Source organism: Pollicipes pollicipes, unplaced genomic scaffold (assembly GCF_011947565.3).
Source record: "Pollicipes pollicipes isolate AB1234 unplaced genomic scaffold, Ppol_2.1 Scaffold_3087;HRSCAF=3621_pilon_pilon_pilon, whole genome shotgun sequence".
Lineage (NCBI taxonomy): Eukaryota > Metazoa > Arthropoda > Thecostraca > Pollicipedomorpha > Pollicipedidae > Pollicipes > Pollicipes pollicipes.
Window position 1 is genome coordinate 30,321,622 of NW_023596225.1, and position 25,725 is coordinate 30,347,346.

General features: G+C 54.2%; 1 protein-coding gene across 1 annotated transcript in view; it reads left to right on the forward strand.

Moving 5' to 3' along the window:
- Positions 1-14,124, forward strand: part of LOC119090028 (fat-like cadherin-related tumor suppressor homolog) — a 32,952-nt gene extending 18,828 nt beyond the window's left edge. The window contains exons 20-39 of the mRNA XM_037212825.1: positions 413-563; positions 895-1,068; positions 1,389-1,628; positions 1,968-2,171; positions 2,432-2,620; positions 3,414-3,628; positions 4,126-4,263; positions 4,586-4,729; positions 5,164-5,415; positions 5,733-6,237; positions 6,873-7,104; positions 7,788-7,908; positions 8,135-8,255; positions 8,469-9,100; positions 9,386-9,613; positions 9,772-9,919; positions 10,166-10,273; positions 11,001-11,150; positions 13,303-13,609; positions 13,814-14,124. Of these exons, the coding sequence (XP_037068720.1) occupies positions 413-563; positions 895-1,068; positions 1,389-1,628; positions 1,968-2,171; positions 2,432-2,620; positions 3,414-3,628; positions 4,126-4,263; positions 4,586-4,729; positions 5,164-5,415; positions 5,733-6,237; positions 6,873-7,104; positions 7,788-7,908; positions 8,135-8,255; positions 8,469-9,100; positions 9,386-9,613; positions 9,772-9,919; positions 10,166-10,273; positions 11,001-11,150; positions 13,303-13,609; positions 13,814-13,955 (4,401 nt within the window). The 3' untranslated portion in view covers positions 13,956-14,124. The remainder of the gene's footprint in view (positions 1-412; positions 564-894; positions 1,069-1,388; positions 1,629-1,967; positions 2,172-2,431; positions 2,621-3,413; positions 3,629-4,125; positions 4,264-4,585; positions 4,730-5,163; positions 5,416-5,732; positions 6,238-6,872; positions 7,105-7,787; positions 7,909-8,134; positions 8,256-8,468; positions 9,101-9,385; positions 9,614-9,771; positions 9,920-10,165; positions 10,274-11,000; positions 11,151-13,302; positions 13,610-13,813) is intronic.
- Positions 14,125-25,725: the final 11,601 nt, after the last annotated feature.

Sequence of the window (25,725 nt, forward strand, 5' to 3'; positions counted from 1 at the left end):
CCCCTCTGGCGTGTTAGTGGCATTACAGACCCCTCTGGCGTGTTAGTGGTGGTGCATACCCCCCTCCGGCGTGTTAGTGGTATTACAGACCCTCTCTGGCGTGTTAGTGGCGTTGCAGACTCCCTCTGGCGTGTTAGTGACGCTAGAGACCCGCTGCGGTGTGTTTGCCGCGTTATGGACACCTCACTGGCGTGTGCGCACCCTCTTTAAGCTGTGACTAACAGTGTTCAACAACTGCTCGCGTGGTAGTAAGATCCCGGCAACGTGTGGTCCTTGTGTTCTAATTGTGACGGGCTACGCCTGGGTGATATGAAGCTCTCCGCTGGTATTGCACAAAGCCCCTAGATTGTGACGAGCGGCGTCACCAGAGATGTGACTCTCCCCCACTGACGAACGTGCACATGGTCCCCAGATTGTGACGAGCGGCGCCAACAGCGGCGAGCTGTTCGTGTTAAACGCGTTGGACCGTGAGACCGTGCCCAGCTACGACCTGACGGTGACAGCCACCGACGGCTCTCTGGTGGCCACCACCCGGCTACACCTGGATGTGCTCGACGCCAACGGTCAGTCTCCTCCGTCAGCACTCAGATGTGCTGACAACGCCTCTAAAGACACTTATCCCCGGGCATAGGCTGGGTAAATATCACCGATTGAGATTGTGTTGGGTTTTTGGCATGGAGGCTCTTTGAGCTTCATGTCTAATTGTGTAACTCAACGTGCGAAGCTGGTGGTTGATGCTTGCTCCGTTGTGTTTTTAACGAAATAGGGATCAAGCTGCAGAACAGTGTGCTGGCTGTGTGGCACCGTTATAAATGCCGTTATCCTAGTCTGGTCATGTCCCGTCCTCATGTGATACAACGTGGCGGCACGTGACCACGCCGTGCGGTGTTCCAGACAACCCACCCGTGTGTGAGGAGGAGGGGTACGCGGTCACGCTGAGCGAGGCGGCCCCTCCCCACCACGTGCTGACCGTCCGGGCTCATGACCTGGACGACAGCAGGAACGGTCGGCTCCGGTACTACCTGACCGGCGGCGGCGCCGACGACTTCGCCATCGACCCGGCCCTAGGTCAGCTGACGGCCGAGCTGTTTCCGATGACGTCATTTGTACCCGGACTGGTTGAAGGAATGGCGAAGCTATCGCTGAGGCAGTCGCTATGTGCGTTGAAGCGTCTTCTAAGTGCGTCTTGTCGTCGATGCCCTCTCACGCTTGGTTTGTCTCTTCACCATTGATACTGCCATGCTGGCCATCAGTTCATGTTCACATGAGGTATTATTGTGTGGCCCTACGTTATGACCGTCGTCTGGTCTGCTTGGCGTGCGTTCTGATGTCGCACCAGGCCGCCCTGACCTGACCTGACCTGACCTGACGCCTTGTGCCATGGCCAGGTCACGTGCGCGTGTCGGGCTCGCTGGACCGAGAGGCCCGGCCCGTCTACCGCCTGACGGCGCACGTGCAGGACCGCGGCCGCGCCGAGTGGGAGTGCACCAGCGTGCTGACGGTCACACTGGAAGACGTCAACGACTGCGCGCCCAGCTTCGTCCTGCCCGTGCTGTCGCTGACGGTGCCCGAGGACACGGCCGTCGGCACCATCCTGGGACGGCTGGACGTCCGTGATGATGACCTGGGTCAGTACAAACGTAGACCACACCATCCTGGGACGGCTGGACGTCCTTGACGATGACCTGGGGTCAGTACATACACAGACCACACCATCATGGTATGGCTGGACTGTAGTCTCATGTTGTTCTTGTGTGTTTCGGTTCAGGCCGGCCGTACTTGGTTTGATACTAGCCTGTCCCCATGCACTCTGCTTGACTTTAATCAGGCAGACTACCCCGGGTGCTGTTCTCAGGCGTGTGTACCGATCTTGGCCACAGACTGACTGTAGGTACTCAGTGTGCCGTTCTCAGGCGTGTGCACCGATCCTGGCCACAGTCTGACTGTAGAGACTGTGCCGTTCCCAGGCCTGTCGGCCGAGCTGGAGTACAGTCTGGTGGAGGAGGACGACGACGATGCCCGGCTGCTGCTGGACCCGAGGACGGGCGTGCTGACTCTGGGACGGCCGCTGGACCGGGAACAGCAGGCCATGTTCAACATCAGCGTGCGAGCCACGGATGGCGGCACACCCCAGCTGTCCAGCACCGCCACAGTCATACTGTTGGTGCAGGGTACGTCTGCCTGTGCTGTGATCAGGGTTACATTCGCTGCACCGCAGCACCGCCACAGCCATACTGCTGGTACAGGGTGCGTCTGCCTGTGTTGTGAGCTGGGTTACATTCGCCGCGGGTGCAGGAAATGTCTTACAGTGTTGTGAGGTACGACTATTTTCGCATCTTTGTTTTAGCTATTGTTCGATATCAGATGATGTATGTATGTTACTATTTTTAGGCTTTTCGTCAAGGCCGACACTTGTTTGGACTGTTCACAGACGTGAACGACAACGCGCCCGAGTTCACCAAAACGTTGTACCACGCGACGGCATTGGAAAACACCACTATTGGGACAGAGGTTCTCAAACTTCTGGCCACCTCGAGGGACTCTGGTGTCAATGCCGAGATCAGCTACAGCATCATTGGCGGCAACGAACACAACATGTTCCAGATCAACCCGAAAACAGGTGCGTGCTTGTCAGCATTCTAGGTGCCTGTGTTGTAGTTCAAGCGGGTATAGGAGTACGTGACGACATCTGTGTGTGCGTTCCGACAGGTATTGTGTCACTGATGTCCCAGCTGGACTTTGAGCGAGCCGGAGAGTACATGGTGACCCCTGTGTGTGTTCCGACAGGTATTGTGTCGGTGATGTCCCAGCTGGACTCTGAGCAAGCTGGGGAATACATGGTGACCCCTGTGTGTGTTCCGACAGGTATTGTGTCGGTGATGTCCGAGCTGGACTTTGAGCGAGCCGGAGAGTACATCGTGACCCCTGTATGTGTTCCGACAGGTATTGTGTCGGTGATGTCCGAGCTGGACTTTGAGCGAGCCGGAGAGTACATGGTGACCCCTGTGTGTGTTCCGACAGGTATTGTGTCGGTGAGGTCCCAGCTGGACTTTGAGCGTACCCGGGAGTACCTAGTGACCCCTGTGTGTGTTCCGCGACAGGTATTGTGTCGGTGATGTCCGAGCTGGACTTTGAGCGAGCCGGAGAGTACATGGTGACCCCTGTGTGTGTTCCGACAGGTATTGTGTCGGTGATGTCCGAGCTGGACTTTGAGCGAGCCGGAGAGTACATGGTGACCCCTGTGTGTGTTCCGACAGGTATTGTGTCGGTGATGTCCGAGCTGGACTTTGAGCGAGCCGGAGAGTACATGGTGACCCCTGTGTGTGTTCCGACAGGTATTGTGTCGGTGATGTCCGAGCTGGACTTTGAGCGAGCCGGAGAGTACATGGTGACCCCTGTGTGTGTTCCGACAGGTATTGTGTCGGTGATGTCCGAGCTGGACTTTGAGCGAGCCGGAGAGTACATGGTGACGGTGGAGGCCCGGGACGGCGGCATTCCGCCGCTCAGCAACCACGCCACCGTCAACGTCACCGTGCTCGACTGCAACGACAACGCGCCGGTGTTCGGGCAGGAGGTGTACAGCGCCGTTATCCGCGAGGACGTGGCCACAGGAGAGCGCCTCCTGCAGGTATGTGCACTGCTGGTGCCGCTGAAAATCTTGTGACGTCACAGAAATGTTTGCTGCCTGGAGCAGCTGGCTGTGAGGTGTACTAAGCATATGGGAGACGCTTATGTTTATTTGTGTGTTCTGTTGAACGTGTGTTGCTGGATCTTTTTCAGTTCTGCTGGTTAGACATTTGCATGTGACCACCACAGTGTAGACCTGTCCGGAGGTGTTGACGTGGTCTGCCGGTGCAGTATCGTGCCGGGTTACCGTATTCGTGCGCCCTGGCCGCTTGCCGGAGAAAATAGAGTAGCAGCGCCTCCAGACAACCGAGCCCGAAGTCACGTCATGAGCCATATTGTGAGCCTGCGCTTACCAGCCGAGAGCCCATACTGATATCTGCCCGACCTGCCCTGTTGGGACGGGTGGGGGAGCCGCGCTGGGAGAGCACTGTGCTGTGGCCGACACAGCGCAGCACGAGATGCGCCGGCTGTGACCTGACCGGCACGCCGCGTCGCCAGGTGCACGCGGCTGACCTGGACTCGGGCGCCAACGCTCGGGTGCGTTACTCGGTGACCGGCGGTGACCAGCACAGCCAGTTTGCCATGGACACCGACTCGGGCTACCTCTATGTCGCCACGCAGCTCGACAGGGAAATGGTGCGTAGGCTGGTGGTTTGGAGCCAAGGCAGTGAGGCCAATTTGAATTTTAATGTGTCTGAATTCGGCGGGGGCATTAATTGTGTTTGTCAGAATCACGAGACGTGTGTTTACCGTAATCGCAAATGTGCTGTTGCACATCGGCAATTTGCTTTGGCACTGAATCAGATGGTATGTGATGCAAAAACTGCAATGGCCAAGTCGATGACTGCGTCTGCAAAGATAAACCACGTCGCGCGGTGGTTTTGCTAGCTTAGAACGCGCCCTGAATGTGCTCATGGTAACACCTCACTGCCGGCTTACGCCTTATTGTTTGGGCCAGGTGTCCAGCTACAGTCTGGAGGTGACGGCGACGGATGGTGGCGATCCCTCGCTCAGCTCCTCCGCCCAGATCAACGTCCACGTCAGCGACGCCAACGACAACCCGCCAGTCTTCTCCGAGACCGAGTACAGCGCCGTCGTGCAGGTCGGCAACGCTTGGGTCACCCGCCGGCGCATGGCTGGGGAACGAACCAGAGTAGATTACCCCAAGTGGTTCAGGGTCAAAGCGAAAGACATTTGTGCGCAAACTGCTGTGATGTTCCCTGTTGTGCGTCTGGGGTCCCAGCAGCCGGTCATAGGCCCGGCGTGTGTGCCGCGACCGGTCGCGGCTGTGATCCGTCCTCTGTTGTTGACAGATAGTCGGAGCCGTCCGCCTTGCTCCTGTCATCAGTTGAAGCCACCTGGCTGGCTTGGGATGTCATTGGGTTACTTCAGGCTTAACTGCCGGCCACCAGCCACCATCGTTTTCTCAGTTGGTCTTTCCTACACTCTCCGCTGGAGATAAGCCGACCAGCCACGAGCTGCCATATTCCACCAGCTGACATCTTGTCTGAAGAGCTCCTCCCTTTCTCGCCGCAGGAGGACAAGCCTCCCGGCCACCCGCTGCTGCTGTTCTCTGTGACGGATGCTGATGAGGATCCGAACGCCGGTCCGTTCACGTTCGAGGTGGCCGAGGGCAACGGCGGCAACTGGTTTGTGATCACGGCCGGCGGCCAGCTGCGCACGGCCGCCAAGTTTGACCACCGGCTGCGCAACTCGTACAAGCTGCTGGTGCGCGTCTACGACAACGGTGATGACGTGCGCTTCTCCGAGACCTGGGTCGACGTCAAGGTCAGTCAAGGCAACATCAGGATGTTCTAATGCAGTGTTGGGGAGGATCTTTGTTTATGCACTGTTGGGCTTGAAGAATTACGTAGCAGATGTTCGTAACGCATTTGGCCATAGACGCACCATTTCTACAGCCATGTGCAACATCCTGAACCGTTCATGAGCTGGAATGCAAGGGGTTTAGCCATTTTCCGACAAATGGTTGGCTATTCGTGTCATGTACGGCACATTATCGAGGAGCTGGGCAGTGGTTTGCCACTGGCCTCATAGGCAACGGAGGGCTGTGACAATCTGCTGACCGTTGACGTGCTGCGTTGCAGATAATCGAGGAGCCGCAGTACCCGCCGGTGCTGATCCCGCTGCACGTGTCGATCCAGTCGTACCAGGACAGCTTCCCGGGCGCCGTGGTGGGTCGCGTGCACGCCTCCGACCAGGACCCGTACGACCGGCTGCAGTTCGGCCTGGTGGCCGGCCAGGCCGGCCTCGAGCGCCTGTTCGAGCTGGACCCGGACGACGGCTCGCTGGTGACGCTGGCCGGCATTGACGCCGGATTGTACCGGCTGAACGTGTCCGTGACGGACGGCAAGTTCACCAGCCACACGGCCGTGACGGTGGATGTGAGCGAAATCACGGACCAGATGGCGCGTCACGCCGTCTCCGTGACGCTGGCCAGCCTCACGCCGCGAGCGTTCGTGCTGAGCTACATGAAGCCGTTCCGGCGCGCGCTGCGCAAGCAGCTGAAGGTGCGCGCTAAGGACGTGCTGATTCTGAGCGTGCAGCCGGCGGCGGCGGGCGGCCGGCGGCGCAGCCGGGCCGCCCGGCCGGCGGACCTGGCCGTGCTGCTGGCCGTGCGGCGCGGCCCGGCCTGGATGGAGGCGGCCGTGGTGCGGCGCCGGCTTCTGGCCGGCCGCGCCGCCGTCAGCCGCCTGCTGGCCGTGCCGCTGCTGGCCGTCGACGAGGACGGCTGCCAGGCGACGCCCTGCCTGCACGGCAACTGCAGCGACGTGGCCGTGTTCGACGACGAGCTGGTGGTGAGCGTGGCCACGGACGTGGTCAGCTTCGTCTCGCCGCAGCACAGCCGCCAGCTCAGCTGCCAGTGCCACGTCGGCTTCGGAGGTCAGTCGGCTTGCTCGCGGCAGCACTGGTGTGCTCGCATGGCCAGCTCTGCTTAGCCGGCTGTGAGCTCAGCAGACGTATTTCGCACACGTTAGTTTCCAATCGCCGTACCGCTAGTTGTAGTGCATTGTGGTGCTGAATTTTTGTGGGAAATGTCGAATGCTGTAGAATATGTGCAGCGGTGTTACGTGTACACGATTAAGACAATGAGCACTCGCCTCTAGTTCGGGGTCGATTAGCTCTCTTGCCTGCCATGATCTTACAGATGACCTGACATTCCTCTCTCTGTGACCTCGGAACCCAGCCGGTGGGCTGTGTTCTGACCTGTGCTCTGGTGGCGGCAGGCGAGCTGTGCTCGGAGCTGGTGAACGAGTGCGGCCGCTCGCCGTGCGCCGAGTACCAGACGTGCGTTCCGGACGCCTCGGCGGCGGGCTTCAGCTGCCGGTGTCCGGAGGGTCGCACGGGCCCCCGCTGTGGCCTGCTCGCCTCCGAGTGCCGCCAGGGCCAGTGCTACACGCCGCGCGCGCCGTTCTCGCTGGATGGCGACGGGTACGCCGAGTACCGGCTGCTGGAGCCGTCCGAGCGGCGCCTCACCCTGGAGCTGAGCCTGCGGACGCGGCAGCCGACCGGCACGCTCGTCTACTCGGCCGGCGGCGTCGAGTACAGCATCCTTGAGGTCAGCGTCTTGTCTGTGCTGATGACAGCTGGAGACACTGCACGAGATAGGGCACAGCACGTCAGGGGTAGCTGGTATAGCATGTTGTGAAGGTTCCGGTAGTGTAGTGGTTAACGCATCTGCGTTAACCGCTACACTACCGCTGCGCGTCAGGAAAACCAGAGGTACGGGGCTCGATTCCCTGCGGTGGCCGCGGTTCCTGCCAGGGTGAGAGGCAGGCGACGCCATATAGCCTCAGCAGCTGAGTGCGTCGTGAAGCCCCAATGACACATACACACACATCGTGTTGTGCAGTCACCGCCGCGTTGTGGCCACGTGGAGAAGCTGACTCAAACATGGCTGAAGCTTTGTCATTTTGGCCGTGACACCCGTCTTGGCTCTGCAGATATTTGATAGTTGTTCACTGTAAACAGCGGAAGTTCCATTGAATATTGTTTGACGTAATGTCGGTGTGATCTCCTTCCATTTGCGTGTTTGCATTTCTGCTGTGCGTTATTTGGGTGCATGATTATGATATCGTGATGGGCCTTTTCGGATTTCAGATTGTGAACGGTCAGCTTCAGTACCGTTTCGACTGCGGCAGCGGCGAGGGGCGCGTCCTGGTACCGGACATGCAGTTCAACGATGACCGGTGGCACAACGTGGTTGTCAAGAGATTCGGCAACAGAGCCGAAGTGCTGGTGGATGGACGCTATGGTGCACAGGTGAGAAGCTCATTATTCCCGGGCTTTGAAAGATGCAGGCGGGCATACAGCGTGTTGTAAACCCGCCTTCTTAAAGACATATCCTGCGGTGTCAATGATGACTATTGGTTGGGGCCGTCACTTCTCGCAGACTTGTGGGCGCTGTATGCTGACATGTAACGTAGCGTTTCCGTTACCCGACACACCAGCGGCGGACTGTTTGTCTGATTGCGTGCCGTGGCTGCAGGGCGCGGCGCCCGGCTTCTACGAGGTGCTGAGCGTGGCCAATGGACTGCTGTTCGTGGGCGCCGTCGTGCGGCCGGCCGGCTCGGACGGCTCGCGCGAGACGCAACGCGGCTTCGCCGGCTGTCTGGACAACCTTCAGCTGGACGGCCACCGGCTGCCGCTGCACGCGCGCGACAGCAGCCGCTCGGCGCGGCTGCAGCAGACGGTGCGTCTGTCGGCCCGCTGCCGGGCCGAGCTGGCCGAGCCGGACGCCTGCGGCCACCAGCCCTGCCTGAACGGCGGCCGCTGCTCGGCGACCGCCGCCGCCGCCGGCGGCTTTAGCTGCGCATGCGCAGTCCGCTTCCTCGGCGAGCGGTGCGAACAGGACACGGACCCGTGCGCCTCGTCACCCTGCCTCCACGGCGGCGTGTGTACCAACGTGGCCGGTGACTACCGCTGCGACTGTCCGGTGCGTCTGTCGGGCCGGCGCTGCCAGTACGGCCTGCACTGCAACCCCAACCCGTGCCGCAACGGCGGCGCCTGCGAGGAGGGCGCGTTCGGACCGCTGTGCAAGTGTCGCGGTTTCACCGGGCCCCTGTGCACGGTCGACGTCAACGAGTGTCTGCAGAGTCCGTGCCGCAACGGCGCCACGTGCGTGAACGTGCCGGGCGCGTTCCGCTGCCTGTGCGCGGCCAACTGGACGGGCACGTACTGCGGCCTGACGGCGGCGGCGCCGGCCGCCCGGCTGCCCATCACGCTCGAGCACATCGTCGGCATCGTGGCGTTCGTGCTGGCGCTGTTCCTGGTGGTGCTGCTGGTGGTGTGCTGGCGCCAGTCGCGGCGCAAGCGCAGCCGCACGCCGCGCCACCCGCTGGCCGGCAACCAGGACGCCTCGAACGAGATCCTGCTGCAGAACATCAAGCCAAAAAACCAGCGCGGCGAGTACAAGCGGATGTCCAAGGTGTCCAACTTGGAGGCCAACAGCTCGGTACGTGCGCTGTCACTAGGTGTCGACGAACATCGTTGCTCGATGTGAACACTTACGTGTCGCCGGTTCACAGCCAGGCATGCCATGTGCAGACTACTTTCACGTACCCGTGTTAAACGACCAAGAGACTTCAGGCACGTGAACACAGGAGAGTCAGGTGTCAAGATATTTTCTAGCTCAGAGATGTACATCAGGTGAAATGTACGAAGGTTGCGTTCGTTACATACGCTGTTCAGGCTCGACCCCATGTCCATGTGGGCACCTGTTTTCATGTGTGTCCGGCAGGTGGCAGCGACTCTGCCGGTCCGTCCGGCGTCGTTCACCGGCGGAGCCAACAACCGGGCCTCCGAGCCGCAATACTCGACGCTCAACAACCTGGACACCATCCGCAGCTACGGGTCGGCAGCCGACGACCTGGACGGTCCACCACACAGCGCCTGCCAGTACTTGCAGGTCAGTTACACCTTCCCGGGCCTGGGCGATCCGCTGCACAGTGGCTGCCAGTACTTGCAGGTCAGTTAGACGTTCCCCAGACCTGGACGATCCACCGCACAGCGCCTGCCAATAGTTGCAGGTCACTCACCGCGCATGTCTAGCGTCCTACTGTTGCGGTGAATGTTCCCCTAGTTTGACGCGTGACCTGTGACGACCTTCCTGTTTCTTGCGCACAGAACTTCAACAAGCCCACGGCGAGCGTGGCGCCCTCTATGGCGGCCACAGCCTCGGACATGAGCGCCACCAACACTCTGGAGAAGTCCTACCGGGACATAGACAAAAACATCAAGCCCTCCTACTACGACATGCACAAGATACAGAACGGTACGCATCTCCTGTCCTCCTTGTGTTTTTTTTCGCATTCGGCATTGGCGTCTAGGTTGTAGTTCTCACGTTGTTGTTGCGAGAGCTGTCATTTTCTGCCAGCACGGAAAAGCCAAGCAATGGCAGTGCATTGTGTTAATAGCATTGGTCTGTGCACAGCGTCGTGTGCCCGGTGTGTTTCCACACAGATTTCTTTCGGATGCCAGAGCTGGGTTGGGCGTGACGCGTGCCCCGCTGTCTGTGCAGACCTGACGGACCCGCAGCTGGCGGCACTGAACAGGATCCAGCTGCCGCCGCTGGACAAGCCGCGCCGTGAGGGCGGCGCCACCGCCGTGCCGACGCCGGAGGTGCCAGGTGGGACGCTCACGCACTCCGGGTGGGACGCTCACGCCCTCTGGGTGGGACGCTCATGCCCTCCCGGTGGACAGTGGGATGCTCACGCCCTCCCGGTGGGACGCCCACGCCTTCTCGGTGAGACGTTCATGCCCTCCTGGTGGACAGTTGGATGCTCACGTCCTCCCGATGGGACGTTCACGCCCTCTTGTGGGACGCTCACGTCCTCCCAATGGGACGTTCACGCCTTTCCGGTGGGACGCCCGTTCCCTCCCAGTGGCACGCTCACGCCCCCTCGGTAGGATACTCGCTCCTTCCCGGTGGGACGCTCACGTCCTCCCGGTGGGACGCTGACGCCCTCTCGGTGCTACGCTCGCGCCCTCCCGGTGGGACACTCACGCCCTCTTGGTGGGACGCTCGCGCCCTCCTTGTGGGACGCTCACGCCCTCCCGGTGGGACGCTGACGCCCTCTCGGTGCTACGCTCACGCCCTCCCGGTGGGACACTCACGCCCTCTTGGTGGGACGCTCGCGCCCTCCTTGTGGGACGCTCGCGCCCTCCCGGTGGGACGTTCGTACTCATTCAGTAATCGCGGGTTAAGGCATAACAAGTGATTGCGGTGTGAGTACAGTACGCTTCTCGCAATTAAGCACGTTTTTCATGTGTTATAGAAATTATTAGTTGTTCACCACAGCCACGCATTCTCCCACTCGCCAATGTTCGCCAGTGTACGCCGCCGTTCCTTTCAGACTACCACTGGGACTGTTCGGACTGGGCCCGCACCAGTCAGAATCCCCTGCCGAACATCACCGAGGTCACCGGGTCAGAGGTCAAGGACACGTCCAGTTACCATAGTAACGAGAGCAACGAGAGCAACACGGCCGTCCGCGCCCCTGCTGGTGAGTGAGGTCGACTGTTATGGCGTCAGTAGCACAGCTGAGTGTGGCGGCCCTGGTGGCCAGCCGCGCCGTGTGGCCTTTCGAAGCACGGAGGGCTCCTGCTGTCCGCTGGTGTCTGGGGGGGGGGGGGGGAGGGGGATGTGGTTGTGATGTGATCATCACATCATCAGCATCACATCAGCGTCACAAACTGTTCCTTGGCGTGTCGCCAGACTCATTAATATTACTTGTGCGAGAAACGGTTTTAAGCCTTCTGTAGTTATATTTGCTCCATGCGCTAACTGATCATTGTTTTGAGTGGTTTTGTGGTAGCTGTGGTATGCCTGAGTAGCTGCCAACGTTCGGCGTTTGGAATCATACACCCCTTTGTGCCGTAGTTTCTCCCATCGCGCATAATCACCACCAGTTCATGAATTTTCTGACGTAAATAACAATCTGGGGAACAGTCGATTGCTTGTAGCGCATACTGTAGACATGATCTATAGGTTTGTGACCTCTAGATCCCCTATCTTTCGATATGCCCCCGATTCAAGGTTTGTATGTGGTTTGGATGTGCCAGTCCTTCGTTCCAGGTGCCCGAAGGCGCTATGAGACGAGGGTGTAGGCTGCTGGAGCGTCGCGACAAAACGCCCTCCCTGTTCCTATGCCACGTAGAAGCTCTGCATACTGGTCACTGTTTATGTTCCTAAGGGCAACCAGCTCCACACAGTTCCTAATGTCATTGCGGGATTTTGTCATTAAAATAAGCTTGATATAACTGGAAGAAAGTTGCGCTGATGTTCGGAGGTGGCCCCTGCAAACGTCACAGTTACATGCTCCTCGAATTCCCGTGCTTCCTCGTGCAGATGCTACCTACTACAGTTGGATGTGCGTGTGGTAGATCAGGGTACGTGTCGCAGATAGCGGATATTGCGCATTTTATTGGAGCTCGATATAACCCAAGACCATAAGCCTTGTATATTGTTGAGATACCCCGCCTGTTGTCCTTCGCCTGTCCTTGGAGCGTGGATGTCAAAGTAAGGCCTCAGCGGGGCTGGGAAAGGCTTTGGCTTTTCTCTGGTTGGCTGCTTCTGGCATTTCATTGTGTTGCTGGCAATGACATATGCTTATTGCTTACTGCAGTCTTGCTTGGTGGGGTTGCACGATCATGACGTCATCACCTTGGAAAAACGGACCGGTATTGAAGTTCGGGCTAGAAGTTAAGCACTGGCGAAAACAGCGGAGCAAATACTCCTGAAAGAACACAATGCTGGGCCTTTAACTTGCTATATCCCTGGCGGGTTATCACTGCCTAATTTCTTCTCGCTTTGTGTTTTGCTATGAAGCCTTTTTTAAGTAACAGCAACCAAACATTACCAGGTTCCAGGCGGCTGACAATTGTGGTTAAAGCAGCTGGTTTCTGGTTTGTTTTCCCCTGCTACAAATGGTCGCCGGTCCCGTGTCATTTCTTCCAGCTACGGGGAGTGACAGCGCGAGGATGACATTGCACTGCACTGCCGGGTTGTTCAGTGTTGTAAAGCACATGCCAAGGACGTTTACTTATCTGGGTGTGGTATGCGGCGGCTGAAAATGAGGCTTTCACTGAATGCCCAGCTATCTGGGCGTGGTACGCGACGGCTGAAAATGAAGCTTTCACTGAAGTCCAGTAAGCCTTTGTATTTCTGAGTTGGAACTGGGCTTGGCCTTTTTGTTTCTGAGTTGGAACTGGGTTTGGCCTTTTTATTTCTGAGTTGGAACTGGGTTTGGCTACGTGCGGCGGTGTCGCAGAGCACAGCTAAATTAGAGATTTGCGATACGCTTAGCCACGAATTACATCTTTTTGGCTGGATTGTGTGACCAACACCTCTTGATCGGATTGAATCGCGCCGTGATAACTGTGTACTTCTTGCGGTTTTTCAGTGTCTAATTCCTACCAAACGGGTCAATTATTAAGGCTAACGGAACTTACGTCGCCGGTACGTCATTTGCCATTTGTGCTTTGACTGATATTTGCTAAACCTTCCAGCCTGTCCCGGGCTCGCAGGTCGTAGGAGAGATCCGTTCTCTGTCGTCCGAGCTGGCGGACGACAGGGAACTGATCTGGCTGGTTGGAGAGATCAGCACTGTGCCGTCCGGGCTGGCGTGCAGCTTCATGACGGCCTGTGCTGCGCAGGCGTGGCCATGGCGGACGACGACGACGTGCTGGAGACGCTGAACGAGGACCAGACGTCCGACTACGTGGGCGAGGGCGACGGCGACGACATCACCTCGGACCTGGACACGCTGCCCGAGCCGACCGACTTCGACCGCATTCTGTCGGCTCACGGCATCGAGCTGGGCGGCTCGGCGTCCGAGCTGTCGTCGGTGGCCGGCGGCGACCTGGCCTACGGCCTGGCGGCGCACCCCAACCTGTACCTGCCGGCGCACAGCGGCGCCGACACGGACGGCGAGGCGGACGGTCTGCTGCACCGGCTGGACAGGTGAGCCACCCTGTGACGGGCTCACTGGGAACGCCGGCGGCACGTTCAGCTGAGCACCGGGATGAAAGTCAGCGTCGTCTTGGAGCTGAGCAATGACATTGGCAACAGCCGCTATGACGATCCCGCTCTTCAAGCAACACAGCGTGACGTGATGTACTCAGAAGTCCGCTACGGCCCTGACCGTCCGTGTCCCCTGCCGCGCAGGTACCGGTACCCGGCGCGCAACCGTATGCCGCTACAGCTGGGTACGTACGCCGAGCTGGAGTCGCTGACGGCCGGCAGTCAGAGCGAGGACGGCGGCCAGCTGTGTGACATCGAGTCGGACGACGCCAGCTCGCGCATCTGACGGCGCCCGGCCGGCCGGAGCTGGGCCGCGATCTCAGAGGCCGGGCCGGCCGACGGCCGACGGCGCGCGGTGAGACGGGCAGCGCCGGGCCCGCCGGCCGGCCGGGCCAGCTCGGAGGAGACACTCGCGCTCAGGTCGGCCGGGCTGAGGCTGGCCCGCCGGCCCAGCGGCCGGCACATTCCGACGGCGGCCCTCCTGACGGCGGCCGCCTGAGTGCTACGGACCACGGCGGCGTGGCCTGAGTCTGTGTCGAGCTTGTGAGCCTGTGGACGATTGGCGGCTGTGGAGGCAGCTCTTGACTGCGATCTGTCCTGGTGTCCAGGCCGCCGCACCGCGACCCTTCTCTGGCTGCTTGGCTGACGGAGCCCCTTGCGAGGGCCGCAGCTCCGCGGCATAGCGGCCGTCTGGTGAGAAGTTCAGGGCAGCTCCCCGGAGACGCGGCCTGCCGGTCGCGTTGTGATGATATCGTGCGGCACATCATGGGACGCGTTGCGGACCGCGCCGCGGTCGGGCCGCTGCCGTGTTCGACACGCGGGCCCGGCTGGCCGGTGCTGTCACCGACTGGTCCTCGTGTGAGCCATGTGAAGCGAGCGGCATCTGGCCCCCGCCCTATGAGTGTGGTGCGCTGACGGTGGCTGCGTGGGGCGCCGTGCGGAACCTGGTCCGTGCCGACTACCGTGTAACGAGCTTTACTTTGACATGACCCTGACCCAGAGTGCACGACCCAGCAGCTAGCAGCCCGATGTCATGCTCGCACGCGCTCCCCATCCCTTGCATGTCCTCCAGTACAATGTGTTTTTTATTATTATTTCGCGACACTCGCTTGGATTTGTACCGAGATCATGTGCCCGTGTTTTGGGCTTTTCACTTCCTTGACTTACTAACCACCGGCCTGGCCGGTGTTGTGTTCGCCGCACTCGGTGCAGGTTTTGTCGCGCGGGCGCGTTTTGAGAGCGCTCGGCGCTGTGCCGGCCCAGCGGCCCCTTGTTTCCGCTGCTCGCTGCGGCCGCTGTGCGGTCGCCGCTCGTCTTCGGCGCCGCTGCCATTCTCCAGATCTCAGACCTCAGTGGTGATGCGCTGGCCCTGCGAGACCGCCGGACGCCGCCGCCTGCCGTGGGCGGGGACTGCAGTGTGGTGGCACCGGTCTCCTGACGCGGGCTTTTCTCCTGGCGATGCGGACTCTCCCCGAATCTTCTGCAGGTCGTCCGCCGTGGGGTCGTCAAGATCCCATCGGACTAGCTGCTGCAGCACGCTTTACTTGATGTACCGCAATCGCTCCATCGGAATGGTTACCGAGTTGACGTTGCTACCATGTGCCATAGCTGTGATACATACTGTACATAGCACATTGTATACCTGACAATTTTTGTATATAAATATTTTGCATCAAAGCGTCGTTTATACTCATTTAAAATTGGGATCGGAAGCGTTGGCTAAGGCGCAAGAACAGGAACGGAACAAGTAACAAAGTGTGGCTGAAGGCAGGTCCGGGTATTTTTAAGCGACAACACCCATGTCCGGTTTTCTTTTAAAGACCGTGCTTGGTTCACCTTATAGGCCAGTCCTGTCCACATTCGCGCAACAAGACAGGGCGTTCCAGGAAAAGTGGACGGATTCAAGTCGTTCATATTTCAGGCATTTGCTTGCATTGCAGTATGACATATGCATTAATGTAAACTGCACTAGACAACAGATACTATTTTGTACCTGACCACTGGTTTGCCCACGCGGCTCTTGGCTAGGCCAGCTCAGCACGTGCTCTGCGTGATTTCCCATCTCGCCCAAGGCACTGTGCCCCCCGACTGGTCCTTTGCTGCCGCAATCACAGCTTGGCACGTCTCTGGCTGGATGACCTTATACGCTTTTGTAAGTCCAGGATGGTTGTCAGGCTCTGAAGGTACATCTGTGACTTCCAAGATCCTCCCCTCCCCACAGAGACATCTGAGGAACTCAAATCGAGGGATGTTCAGACCGGTTGTTTTGCTCTTTCAGTGGAATCACTTTGCGTCCAAATCGCTCTGGGCCAGCATCTGATCTTTGTTGCATGCGTCGCCAATCCTGCTGAAACCCCGGCGTAGCATGTCTTCATCACAGACCTTTTTCAGAGGCTCAGAGCTGGTTAAGGACCGCCAAATACTGTTTTGCCGTTTGGGTTGCTGCAGCCCCTTGTTTTCCCGAGACCAGAAGGGGCAATGCCGCCTCGACCTGAGAGGCGTACTTTTCACTGTTCAGTGATACTTCTTGAATCTCATTGTCTACTTCAGCACGACCAAACGACAATTTTGGCTGTTGACTCTACCGTATAAATTAGCGTACGCCTGGTCTCAAAACTAAATTATTGAACATTAGTTATTGGTACATGGGTTAGGTTCGCACGGGCGTGGAAGCCAGACACCAAAACATAAGCGCTTTGTAGTTGACTGGTGGGGGCTTCACATATGGTCACTGCTTGGGAACAGATTGAGTTCTTGTCTCATTTACTTCAACGCAGTGGCCTCGCCGCAGCCTGCTCCTGCCCGGGCCGACGGATGGATTCGTGGAGGCTGCGCAACAAGACCTATCTCGCCTCGCTTTTACAATGTCAGTCTGAGTTCTTTTGGCTACCAGTCAGGGTTGTTTGTAGGGCTGCCATTTGCGATAAACTTCTGCACATGGCAGCGAGACTTCCCTGATAGTGCCTCTGGTTTGACCTGCTGTGTCTTAAAGTGCCGCTTTCCTGTGAATCGTGAAGATGATTGGTGCTTCTGCCATGTCCCACCTTAACAACTCTCGAGAGGCAATAGCGCAGTTACAGTGGACGAAAACATAGTCATGAAACACACTTGCATCGAGATGGCTTCCAAAAAAAGCCGCGTGCATTGTGTCGTTTCCTATGCAGATCGCTATTCCTTAAATAACGTAAGATGCGTAATGCATTAGCGAGGAACATTATTCACATAGATAAGAGAGAAGTATTAGCTTTATTCTTCGGAAAAACTAGGAAAATGGAGATATAGTTTGGTTGATATTTCGGCAACATGCCTTTATCGAAACAAAAGCAGAAGTCAGAGGCCCACTTCTAAGAAGTCAAAAGCCCACTGCTGCTTTTGTTTCAATAAAGACATGTTGCCGAAATATCAACCCAACTATAGATTTCCATTCTTCTGGTTTTTCCGAAGAATAAGGCTGATAAATAAATTCGTCTGTTTTTTTCGGGAGCTCCCGGTAGAAACCAGTGACTGGATGAACTAGACAACAGATTTCACAAGGGTACTCTCGCAGTACGACGCCCCACTCGCGACCGAGGCGTCGCAGGCAAAGTACGTCGCCTGGAAACAGCCACCGGACCGCTTTAGGATTTATTAAGGATCAACATTCGTCTTCAGTGCATGAACTAGATCGTTCTCATACTTAAAAAGCCGAACTCGGCTGGATAATGCTTGGGCGACGCGGAGTTCTCTATCTTTCACCTCAAGTTAGACCTTTAACGTCACGTGACACCACAAAATAAACGTCAGGTCTGATGTTCTCGTGCAATGATTGATCACCTGACCCGCTTTCAGCGAAATCGAAACTTGTGGCAAAACAAATCTCTAAATAAATTTCTCGGACACGCAGACGACAAGCCGCCAGAACAAAATGGAGCCCTACGGCCGCTTGTGCCCCCGGATATCCTGCCCGTCTGCACCCTTAACCCCCCCCCCCCCCCCTCCGCCACCAGTATCCGATCAACCCGGGGACGCAGGCGACTGGGCACGGCGACCCCAATTCAGCAAGGATGAGGAGTGGTAGGAGCGCGGGATGCGAGAATGCAGGCGATGAGGGGGCAGCGGTCGAGACAAGGAGCTGAAGCTCACGCACGGGCAGGATCGCTAGGGCCTGAGATCAACAGCTTGCGCTTTCCATCCGCCACCGGAGCTGGAATCCAAGGGGCCTTAGTCTTCTACACCGGCCGAAGCAAGTGCCCCTGCGGGGTCCGAACGCTGGGTGGCGATCAACCGGCGACCAGTTTAACACGCGGTCGGGTGGGGGTCAATTTGACCCCCGAAAGTTTTTCCAAAATGGTTTCCGAACAGCGCGGTGTAGCCGCGCCAAATTTTGCATAGCTGTAGATGATTGAAAAGCAGATCGTTTGGTATCAAAAATTTAGATTTGCCTCACAAGATCGCTGACCTACGGCAAAGTCAGACCTTGGATTTACCGAAAATGATTCCAAGAGAAACGTTCAATGTTGTGCAATAGCGAAGTGTTGGACAAAGGCATACATCTCTGAGATAGTTTCTTAGGCAACCAAGTGATTGAATGAACAGAGTTACAAACTTACATATAATTAATGAACAAACTGAATTTAGCTAGAGAAAGGTATGAAGGTCGACTTAAGGCAAAACGAACCTATTTTATTACTCTAGAGCTTGCTGTGTGGACTAGTTTTTTGGTACTTATTTCGAATATATTGACAATAGGAGCCGCACCATACATCTTCCATAGACTTCTAAAGGGTCAGGATAGGTCACTGACCTTAAATGACCCAGGTCAACATTTCGTTTTTAGAAACATACTGTCAAGCGTAAGTTTTGTCGCTTATTCACGTGCAAAACTTGAAGCAGTCTCATATGATTTTGCTTAATATGATCTCTGTTAAGCCAAAAAGGTCACTGACCTTAAATGAGCACCAGTGATCTTTTGCTTAGAACAGGTATACAGGGTTTGAGGCACTTTGGAAAGCAGTCTGAAGTTTGCCCTTGTTTGTTCTTATTTGACCTCAAGATCATGGTTTAGGAACATTAAACTTTGACCTAAGTGAGTTTACGTACAGACCAATACACCCTGTGAATTTAGTGTTTCTAGCTATCTTAGTTTCTGAGATCTTAAGGGGTCAAATTGGCCGTCACACTAGCAAAGGGTGCTCAACCGGCCACCTGGACGCGTGTTTAAGAGCGAAAATGCTACTGAAATACAACGCTGCTGGAAATGCTCCAGAGCTATGCATAGGCTGGCGAATTCCATGCGAGACGCATAGGCAAATTCACTGGTCAGGATGTAAGCTGAGCTTTAGATTAGGAGAACAATGATTTTGGAAGGAGTTCGTGGAATGGTTCTCTCCCGGCTACACCAGCCTGACACGGCTTGGGCCACGATACGCCCTGTAGAGTATCTCAGCTACTCACGCCCTGTATGTCTTCGGCTTCAGTATAATCTGATGTCTCCGGTTTTAATATAGGCTGACTTTAAAGTAATTACATATAATAATAATTCGTCCATCCCTCCCCTAAGATGAGTTGCCATTCCTCCCACTGGTTCCTACAAGTTAAGCTCTTGCAATATGCTCCATGCATTCCTTCCCATTCTCACAGTCATTCATGATGCAGTTATCCTTCCTTACCTACTCATACCTACTCAACATTGGCCCCACAATTTCGTCTGTCTAGTTCCCTCCAGTGCACGCAGGGTCGAGGGGGGGGGGGGGGAGTAGAATCGTTAAACATTCGGCCAAGTGTCGTATTTCAGGGCACACAGTATTAATAGCCTTGTTCCTTGTAGAACAACTAGATGAAGAATGGAGAGATAGTTCGACTGGTATTCCAGCTACATTCCTTGATCAAAACGAAGATAAATAGCAAATTCAGAATTGCCTGCCGATCCCACTCGATTTTTCAGGTTTTTTTTGAAACAGCGAGCCACAGGTTTTATGCGTCATCAACACTCATGGGATTAAACAAGGAGCAATTGACGGTCCTTACTACGACACCGTGCATATCTTACCAGAGCAATACAAATACTGGAAGAAATAGAAATGATAGAAAAGAAATGCGTCAAAAATACGTGCGCATGCAAACGAATTCAAGTCAACAGGCATCAGGCATCACGCATCATTCATACATGCAAACGATGTCAAGTAAACAGGCGCCGCGCATCACGCGTCAGGCATCATCCATACATGTAAACGATTTCGTTCGTTTCGTTTACATGTATGGTTGTGTGTACACAAAGCGCGCACGAAGCAAGTGGTTTTAAGCACGACATGACAGGATGCAGAGAGGGCCTGCTCTGTCAACGAACTCAAAAGTGAAATAGTCGGGATAAAACAGGCTATTTCGTCCGTCCTCTTTTGCTGTCAAGAAAATATCACTAAAATGAAAGCTTCACCGATATATTTCCGATTCCATAACCTCGTCCAGCACTCTTTATATTCCGTCCCATCCAATTTTAAACGGCATGCGTCGAACTCTGCTCACTTTCTCAGTGAACTCAAGTAATATTTCTCTGGATACCCGGACACGCCGATATTCATGGAAGCAATACCGCTGACGAGGAAGTGAGACAAAGTCTTGTGTTACCGGAACAAAATCATCTTCCTTTTCCCGTTTACGATATTCTTGCAGTCATTAATTTACATTTGCGTATCTTCCGAAATCTCATTGGGCTCAATGCGCCCAATATCTTTACCCAATTAAACCCATACTAGCGCTAGCCGACAATCAATCAAGACAATCGCCTTAAGAAAGTGCTGCTCGCCAGACTTCTCACCGGTCACACTAAAATCACCCACTGCCACCAGATTCACGTAATGTAATTTCAAAACAGCCTCTCCCTTGCTTTGCACCGGACAGCATAAGCCGGTTGAACATAATTCCTGCCTGTCCTTAAGGCGGAAGTAATTGTCCCCTCTCGGAAGTGACTAGGTCCGCGGAGGAAAAAAGAAGGTATTGCATTGGCCCACAAAAAGTCCTAGGGACTCCATCTCAAAACTTTCCTGACTGTCACGCGCCATTTTGATTGTCATTCATTATCTGAATCATATCACCCTTGAATATAACCGCCTTGATCAGGTAGTTCTCTTGAATATTACTGTGTCGTAAGTAACAAACGAGGGAGCCTACGGCAGTCATGAAATTCACGATTAAAGCTCCTTGGGGCAGCTCCTCAGATCAGTCCGACTCATGCACTGAAACCATCCCCAAAGCTAAGCAGTACCAAATCGCTGGCTCGGAAGCCCATGCTGAATCAGCTGCACGGCGAAGAACCCGTACAAATTCATGTCGTATTCACTCAGTGCCTGAAGCCCCATCATTTGCTCGATAGCAAAGTTATCAAAACAATGGAATGGAGACACGCAAATAATGAAGTTGCTCACAGCGCTTACAGGGCAACGAAGTCTTTACCTGTTAGAGACCGGTTGCCGTGCCGAATACCAACAACATTTCATCTTTTTTTAACTGCTTCGTTAGACATCCTACGGGGGGCCATGTATGCAAATGTATGCAATTAGAACGAGACAGAATTTAAGAGGTTTCAGTGGAACGTCTATCAAAAAAGACTTCGTACAGATTTATTATCAACCGTCCTAAACTCATAAGTTTTACGCGCCAAAGATACACATGGAATCATCATCAGCCCAACTGCCAGCAGTTCCTGAAGAATCTACAACGGTGGAATGTAAGTGATTGTCGGGCCCTTGCAGAGCTTGAGGGAAAACAAAATAAATAAATTCACTGTCCAGCATACGTGACACATTTATTTAAGAGTCAGCCTTTTGACCTCTATGCGATGCATTATATTAAACCACTGATGAATAAGTAATCTCGATGTACGTTTTTAAAAATTTGGTCCAAACCCTTTGAATGGATGGATTTCTGGGACCAGCGCCCACGCTAAGCAGTGCTTGTTGTGTCAGCCCTGACCCCCACCATCCGATCGCGCAATTCCAGGCAACGACAGAATTTAGTGGCGAAAGCCTTACGTGCCGCAATGCTCGGCACGGTCCGTCCTGCCCTCTGACGTCAACTGGCCTTTAGCGCGACCGCTGCCACCGGCCGCAGGCCATACCTGCCAAGGGCAAATAGCGAGCGCCCTAAAGCGACTCGAACCCATCCCGCCACGGGTGGGTGGATCGGAATGCAGGCGCTCTAACCAACTGGGCCACCGGGACGGACCAATTACATTTTTATTAAAATTATTCGTTCATTTGTATTATATACTTTTTATATATTGTATATATTTCATACATTATTTTACATATATTTTATGATATAATATGTAACTTGTATTATATATAACTGCTTTTTTATTCCAATATAGGGACCAATTACAATTATTTGTTCCAAAACTATATTGATAAAGATGTGGGTCGCAAAGAACCATCGTTACGTCTCTTCCTTGTGCGCCAATGCAATGCCTACTTTCTCTCGACAGACCTCAAGACACTTGCGAGGGAGAGGGAATTAATTTACTTCCAGCATAAGGCCAGGCAAGAATTACGTTAAACCAGCTTATGATGTCCAGTGCAAAGCAAGGGAGAGGGTATTTTGAAGTGATGTTACGTTAACCTGGCTCATTTTTGTCGAGCAAGATCTTAGCAAGTAAAGCAGAACGCAGCCATAGGTATATCTATTTCATCACGACACATCACGCATTTCATACGCCTGAACGCCAAGTGAGCCTCCTCGCCGGTCGTTCCACCAGACTTCTTAAGTGCCGCGAGTCCTGTGTATGGTGTCCGTGATAATGGTGGCCTTGGCTCAGCTGACTTGTCGGCGACCTGTGCGATGGATGGATGCCGGGCCGCCTCATCGCAGCAACGGGGAGATCAGTCCCGGGCTCAGCTGCCCGGCACGACCCTGTAATGCTGTGTGATGTTATTGAGTCCTGGAAAGTCTTAACTGAGAAAAACCAGGTCTACTAGCCAGTGGGGGAAAAACTTGCAATCTTTGCCGAATTATGTAGAAAACAACTTTATTTAAATGAAAATATCGAATCCTGTACTGTGTAAACACTCACAAAGGAGAACGAGCAAATCAGGATAAGAATCACCGAGGAGAAAATGGAGGTTGAATGGAATACGATTAGCGTTGGCGTAGTTAATGAGCAGTTGTCTTGATCGTTGATTTACCAGACACACGAGGAGGAAGTGATTTGTTGTGGATGAGGTGTTGCAACGATGACGTAGTGGAGGGCAAGTGCTCTTGAATCGGTGGCAGTTGGTGATTTAAGCGCGACCGATGTGAAGTCTGGCAAGCAGCACTTTCTCGAGGCGATTGTCTTAATTGATTGTCGGCTAGTACTGTAGTATGGGTTTGATTGGGTGAAGGTATTGAGCGCGTTGATCCCAATCAGGTTTCGGAAAGACGCGAAAGTGTAAATTGATGGCTGCAAGAATATCGGAAACGGGAAAAGGAAGATGATTTCTTTCCGGTAACACAAGACTTTGTTTTACTTCCTCGTCAGCGGTGTTGCTTCCATGAATATTGGCTTGTCCGGAATCCAGGGAAATATGACTTAAGTTCATTGAGAAAGGGAGCCGAATTCGACGCATGTCATTTAAAATGGGATGGAACGGAATGTGAAGAGTGCTGGACGAGGTTATGGAATCGGAAATATATCGGTGAAGCTTTCATTTTAATGATTTTTTCTTGACAGCAATAGAGGACGAACGAAATAGCTGCTTTATCCCGACTCTGTCACTTTTGAGTTCGTTGACAGAGCAGGCTCTCTCCGATTCTTGTCATGTCGTGCTTAAAACCACTTGCTTCGTGCACGCTTCGTGTACACACACCCATACATGTAAACGAAACGAACGAAATCGTTTACATGTATGGGTGATGCCTGACGCGTGACGCACGATGCCTGTTTACTTGACATCGTTTGCATGTATGACTGATGCGTGATGCCTGATGCCTGTTCAGTTGTATTCGTTTGCATGTACACACATTTTTCACATATTTCTATTCTGGTAGAAATTGGTATTCTGGAAAATATTACGTGAGTTTGTTGCAGAAGGGAGCAGTGCTCGTCGTATGCCGTTTAGAATTGGTTGGTATGAATTATGAAGAGTGATGAGAGCTTGTAACAACGAATGAGAGAATGAGTCCGTGCATATAAATGCCTTTTGTATGTCACCTTACTTGATATGGAGCAGGGCGGCTAGGATTGCTGTTAATTCAGCCGTGTACACAGTGTTGTAAGTTGACAGGCGGTTTGATTTGTCGTAATCATGATGTACGAAGGCAGCTCCTGTGCGGCCATCGCAAAGGCAGCCGTCATTGTAAATAAAGGTGTGCTGGTCATGTTCTCCTTTGAACCCAGCGAACATTGCGTGCACTTCAGTTTCTGATACTTTCTTTTTTGTTCTGAAACAAAAAGATGACGTTAGGAATAGGGCCACCCCAAAACGGCCGGGGACTGGGAGTTAGGCTGCAGGGGATGTCCGGGAGATGAAGCGCTCGTTGCGCTCGAATAACGCGAATGCTGATGGTTGGATGTTTGAGCTCCGCGTTGGTAAGTGTATGGTTTGGGCAGAGATGTGCGAGGGTGTTGTATGTGGGGTTACCAACGAACACTGTGGCGCGTGCGTAAGATCTGAGAAGCTGTGAGTTTTGTTGGTGTGATAAGAAGAGGACAGTCGTGTCCGCGAGCAGATTTAGGACCGGGGAGGTGCGAAGTGCAGCATTCACTGTGTGGAGGGCTGCGTTCTGGATGGTCTCCAGGGTTTCGACTTTTTTGGACGGAATATCATAAAAAAGTAAGCCATTATAGTCCAAGATCGAGCGTATCATGGAGGTTTAGAGGCAGAGTAGAGTGCGTCTGTCGGCGCCCAACCCCCGTCCTGCTATGCATTTCATTATGTTCAGTCGTTTAGCGCAGCGTTGCTGAATGTCAGCAAAATAAGTACTGAAAGTAAGACGACGATCTCATGTTATTCCAAGGTATTTAAAACTGTGAACTAGAGGGATTATTTCACCCTTAAGATTCAGGCGGTGGGATGTTTAACATTATTTTGGCCAGAGAAGATAATTACAGCTGGCTTCACGGTGAGCATATGCAGTTCCCGCCGTGTACACCACGCAGAATTAGATTTAAAGCTAACTGTATATAATGCAGGGCGTGTTCGACATCGGCATGCATATCCCAACAACCAGGTCGTTCGTGTCCAGAGAATTGCGGAAAATGTTGAGAAATATAATGAATGTTATTAAGACATTATTTATCATTACAAGGAAGAAGGTTGGAGATAAAACACTGCCCTGAGGAGGACCGTGATCCTGCGCCGTCGGAGAAGAATAGGCATTTCCGCAACGCACAGAAAACGTCCTATCAGTTGGGAAGTTTTTAATGAAAGCTGCAATTCGGCCGCGAACTCCGATTTTATGCAGTTTAATCAGGAGGGCACTTGTGTTTGCCCTGTCGAAAGCGTCCTTTAAACCCACGAATAGTGTCACCGTATTTGATTTAGCCTGAAATCCGAGCTGAGTGGAATCTGTAATGTGGACCAAGGTGTCCGCCGTGGAGCGGCCGGGACGAAAGCCGTTCTGAAAAGTAAAAGAAGGTAATTTGACTCTAGGAACATCCTGATACGTTCGATGACCATTCCTTCGGATATTTTAGAAGCACAGTTAGTAAATGATAGTAAAGTAAATGATAGGGCGATAGCTCGAAGGGTCAGAGGGAGGCTTAGAATACTTAAGTATAGGGCAAGTGTGCTAGAGCGCCAGGAGGGAGGGAAGAATCCGTTAACCCACGCATAATTAAAAGCCAAAAGAAGATTGGTGAGTCCAGACCTAGTGAGATTTTTAGAGAAAGCGTAGGCTGACGGGTCTGGACCAACAGAAGTGTTTCCACACTTACTGATTGCAAGGTCTAATTCATAAGCTGTGAATAGTACGTCGAATGTCTCAGTATTAACAGACGTGAAGTTGAGTGCGAGCAATGTGCCGTTGAGTGTCTTAGTGACCTATTGGGAATACTGTTCGGACGGTGATACAAGGGCGACGCGTGCGGCAAATTTTGTGGCGAC